Source organism: Pseudoliparis swirei, chromosome 5, assembly GCF_029220125.1.
Source record: "Pseudoliparis swirei isolate HS2019 ecotype Mariana Trench chromosome 5, NWPU_hadal_v1, whole genome shotgun sequence".
Classification (NCBI taxonomy): domain Eukaryota; kingdom Metazoa; phylum Chordata; class Actinopteri; order Perciformes; family Liparidae; genus Pseudoliparis; species Pseudoliparis swirei.
In genome coordinates this window covers 3,988,754-3,993,827 of record NC_079392.1, presented here as the reverse complement: position 1 = coordinate 3,993,827, position 5,074 = coordinate 3,988,754, and the positions used below count along the sequence as shown (strand labels likewise).

Sequence of the window (5,074 nt, the reverse complement as noted above, 5' to 3'; positions counted from 1 at the left end):
TAGCAACAAGAGGATAAGGGCGTGGTGATGGTTACTGTTCCCTTCTTTCTGGTAAACACGCGGCGTAAGACTGTTTGTATGATACAAATACGTTTAAAGAAACATTTAAATGGTGTATTTGTGTTATTGAATCCGTAGTTTTCAATCGAATTTCACCATTTGGGGTTCGACCTATAAAACCTTTTTAAATTCAACAGTTGTGTTACAAAAACGTGCGATACGCATCATGAATAATGTCGGCTACTATGAGCACACAAACCCTTTATTTTACAGATCACGTGTTATGAAATTTAATGATTTGGTTTATTATAAAATAATGCAGACAATGTACAGAGCTAAAGCAAAGTCACTGCCAGACTGTGAACAAAGTTTATTTTCAATACATGAGTGTAAATATGATTTGAGAGATGTTTGTAAATTCACGGTACAAAAGGCTAAAAAAGGGATTAAAAGAAGACGCATTTCTGTTGTAGGAGTCCAATTATGGAATAATGTTGAAATGGATGTAAGACTGGTGAACTCCTTTTTGGTTTTCAAGGGAATTATTTATAAAACAATTTTTGAGAGTTATAAATGTAATTAAAAACGTATTAATATGGAAGATGTATGTGGTAGTATATATAAATATATTTTGTTTATTGTTGTTTTATTTTCTTCTTTATTTCATATTAATTTTCTGATTTATTTTGATTTCAATTTAGGATAGGAATTTATAAACATTTTTTGCTTCTCCCTATACCTTTTCAGTCTTTCTCTTTTGTATATTATATAGGATAATATTGTATTGTATTTGATTTGATTGACTAAATAAAATACACAATACAATACACAATTTCGAAAGCAAAAAAAAAATGTGATTAAATGTGACTCTTTTTGGCCCGTTCAGTTTAACATTAGTTTATTCCTGTTAATTTGTTCAAATGTAAGCATCTCAAACACACGTCTGTCTCCACGTTGGTCTCAGGTCACACGACATATTCACGACGATGTACGAGCTCTTCTCTCTTTCAGTATAATTGAATTTAATTCAATGGATAACCGGCAGCCCTTGATGGAAACTGAATACATTTCCAACCCACCCCCCCTCCCCCCGCCCACACACACACACACAAATACACACACACATACAGCCCCTACACACACTTCACAGCTTGGGCCCATTAGCGGTGACATGTGACGTTTCGATGGAGGCAAATGAAGCTCAACAATTGATGTCAGAGCCTTACAAATTAAACAAATGGGGGACCGCCATGGTGTATTAGGCACCCCCCCCCCCCCCGAACCCCCTGATGAACACGGGCGAGGCACACGCCAGCAGGACAACATTGTCTCTTCTAGTCCCCTAAACAAGGTTCTGAGAATGAGGGACACACACACACACACAGTCAGTCAGTCAACGGCCAAAATTAAACTAACCGTGCATTGATTGCCAATTGAGTCCCGCGACAAGCAGACAAACAGCACCGATTCTGAGGATCAATATGATTGATATGTCATCTGGTGGTTGACGCTGCCGTCGCAGTGCATGTCTACAGGCCGCGGGCGCAGCAGGTCAAATGAATGGATGTCAATGGGTGAGTGTTGCTGGCAGGCGGGCTGTGTGCGTGTTATTGCTGCTATGACATTTGCATTTACGTTTTAGGAAATTTTGTGGCATTTCTTTATTGTTTGAAAAAATGATGAAACAGTTCTAGAGTTAGTCATTAGTTGTATAGTCGTTGGGGTTCTGGGTGAAGCCGGTTTACATAAATGGACATTATGAATGGTTTTAAAAAGACAAAAATGATTTGTTTGGATGTAATATGTACTGCAGTGATTAGGTGTATGTGTATCGCTTTTTGTAATGTTTTTTAGTAATATTTTTATTTTGTTCCAGATTTTTTCCCCAGATTTTAGGATTTAAAAAATTTACAAAAACATTACAAAAAGCAGTAACCATACTGGTTATGATAAATATAGGATTTGATCATAACTAATATGTTTATTGTTTTTTATGAATTAAAAAAAAACTTTTTAATGATGAGGCCTATATTTGATCATAACCAGTATGTTTATTGCTTTTTATGTTTTTCTTATAACCATTTTCTCCATTCGTGAAGGCCTGTAATATCTGGCCACAGGGACTACGGTTGAAAGTTAGCGTTAGCTAAGACTGACACGTTTACCCCTGTACGGTTGATTGATGTGTTCAAATAAATAAATAAATGAAAAAATTAACTGAAAATGCAAATGGTGATAAAAATGTTATATTGTCGGCTCACTAAGCCAGACAAAAAAATACGATTTTCACTCAGATATTCTATATTTTGCACTCAAATAATATATTAATAAAGCTCTAGAAAACTCTGCTGAAGATGATCATATAATATAATCAAAAGCTCCCCGTTGGACTTTGTAATGAAATTATTTTATCAACACATTTATTTTTTGGGGGAAAAAAGTTTTCATCTCTTTATTCCACCAATGTTGAGCCTCGACATGATTGACACATGTTCAAGCACTCGTCGGTGCATGTGTGTGTGTGTGTGTGTGTGTCTGAACATTTGTTAATCCATATGCAAACACATTGTCCTATCGACAAACCTTCTGAGGGGTGAAACGTCCGGGGAGCGGAGGAGACGAGTCGCGATTAGGATCTCTACGATTCACAGCACCTGCACACACTCCGTGCCAGACACAATCACATCAAATCAAACTCAAGGCACACACACACACACACACACACACACACACACACACACGGATAAACAAAATAGAAAACGTAAGCGGTGGACAGAGGAGTACAATAGGACCCTCCTGACACACACACACACACCCATACACACACACACACACACACACATAAGGCTCATAACAAACAGAAAAATACTAAGTGGCTACACCCGCCCGTACACTTTCTAGTTTGGCTCGAAAGCAGCAGGAAGAAAGAAGAAGAAAGAAGAAGAAGAAGAAGGAGGATGGTAAGAAGAGCAACAACAACAACAATGAGGATGATAAGAAGAACAACAACAACAATGAGAATGAGAAGAAGAGGAGGAGAAGGATGTTGATGAGAAGAAGAAGGAGGAGGATGAAGAGAAGCAGTAGGAAACGGAAAGGGAGGATAAGAAGAAAAAGAAGGAGGGGAGGATGAGAAGAAGGAGAAGAAAAAAAGCAGGAAGAAAGAACAAGAAAGAAGAAAAATAATAAGGAGAAGAAGAAGGAAAAGGAGGAAAAGAAGAAGAAGGGGAGGAGGAGGAGAAGAAAAAGCAGCAGGAAGATTTACAAAAAAGAAGAAGGAAAAGAAGAATAAGGAGGATGTTAAGAAGAGCAACAACAACAATGAGAATGAGAAGAAGAGGAGGAGAAGGATGAGGATGTTGATGAGAAGAAGGAGGATGAAAAAAAGAAGGAGACAGAAAGGGAGGATAAGAAGAAAAAGAAGAAGAAAAAGCAGCAGGAAGAAAGAACAAGAAAGAAAAAAAAATAAGAAGAAGGAAAAGGAGGAAAAGAAGAAGAGGAAGGGGAGGAGGAGGAGGAGAAGAAAAAGCAGCAGGAAGATATACAAAATAAAGAAGAAGGAAAAGGAAAAGAAGAATAAGGAGGATGAGAAGATGAAGAATTTTGTGAAAACATGGCGTAATGTGTCGGGTATAAATGCATCACCTGTTTTGGGAGGGATGCCTCATCATAAGCTGTGTGTGTGTGTGTGTGTGTGTGTGTGTGTGTGTGTGTGTGTGTGTGTGTGTGTGTGTGTGAGTCGAGGAGGAGAGGAGAGAGATGGAATATCTAAAAAGGGGGTTAAGTGCCGGGTTACCCATCCACGGAGCACTAAATGAAGGCTCTCACTTTGATGGACGCCGGCGCCGAGATCCCTGATGTCCCAAAATATTAGGTTTCTCTTCTCATAACGGGGGACGTGTTGCCGGCTGTCACGATTCATCTGGCTGGCGGCGGGGGCTGATTGCAGGTGACGCGGTCACGGCACAGCGCCCGTGTTAGCTTCCACACGCCGTCAGCTTCGCTCCAAGCCGAGCCGCCGGCGGCGGGCGGGCGCCGCTAATGCGATGTGACAGCGGAGAAGGAAACCTTTATTTAAATTCAAACAACAGACGACGAACACGCCGGAGTTATCCGCCGCCAAACATTCTCTCCATCCTCGCCGTTGGGCGAGGTTCATCTGGTGCTCGGCCCGTCGGTTCAGGCACCGAACAGTGGCTGGCACGGGAAGAAAAGAAAAGACGTGAAGAAAGAGGAGGAGGAGGGGATGAGGAGGAGGAGGAAGACAGAAAAGAAGAAGGCGGGGGATGAGGAGGAGAAGGACAAGGAGGAGTAGGAGGAGGAGAAGACAGAAAAGAAGAAGGAGGGGGATGAGGAGGAGGAGAAGAAGGAGGAGGAGGAGAAGAAGAAGCAGGATGAATGAAGAAGAAAGAAGAAGAAGGAAAAGAAAAAGGAGGAGGAGGAGAAGAAGACAGAAAAGAAGAAGGAAGGGGATGAGGAGGAAAAGAAAAAGGACAAGCAGGAGAAGCAGGATGAAAGAAGAAGGAAAAGAAGAAGGAGGAAAAGAAGAAGAAGAAAGAGGGGGAGGAGAAAAAGAACAGGAAGAAGAAGAAGAATGAGGAAAAAAAATGAGAACGAGAAGGAGGAGGAACGAGAAGAAAAAGAAGAAGAACAAGAACAGGAAGAACAAGAAGAACAAGAACAGGAAGAACAACAAGAACAAGAAGAAGAACAAGAAGAACAAGAAGAAGAAGAACAAGAAGAAGAAGAAGAAGAACAACAAGAAGAAGAAGAAGAAGAACAAGAACAAGAAGAAGAAGAAGAAGAAGAACAAGAAGAAGAAGAACAAGAAGAAGAAGAAGGAGAAGAACAAGAAGAAGAAGAAGAAGAAGAAGAAGAACAAGAAGAAGAAGGAGAAGAACAAGAAGAAGAAGAAGAAGAAGAAGAAGAAGAAGAAGGAGAAGCAGAAGAAGAAGGAGAAGGAGAACAAGAAGGAGAAGAAGAAGAAGAAGAAGGAGAAGAAGAAGAAGAAGAAGAAGAAGAAGCAGACCCAGTGGAGGTATTTCCTGGAGGCCAGAAGTCGTATCAAAGCGCT

General features: G+C 40.4%; 1 protein-coding gene across 1 annotated transcript; it reads left to right on the top strand.

The window, feature by feature from the left end:
• Nucleotides 1-1,570: 1,570 nt before the first annotated feature.
• On the top strand, nucleotides 1,571-4,799 carry LOC130194130 (uncharacterized; the record flags this gene model as incomplete). The annotated part of the gene is given in 4 exon segments (XM_056415024.1): nucleotides 1,571-1,574; nucleotides 3,336-3,493; nucleotides 4,367-4,456; nucleotides 4,719-4,799. Coding segments are annotated over 4 exon segments (333 nt in total), but the record flags the coding sequence as incomplete, so codon positions are not given.
• Nucleotides 4,800-5,074: the final 275 nt, after the last annotated feature.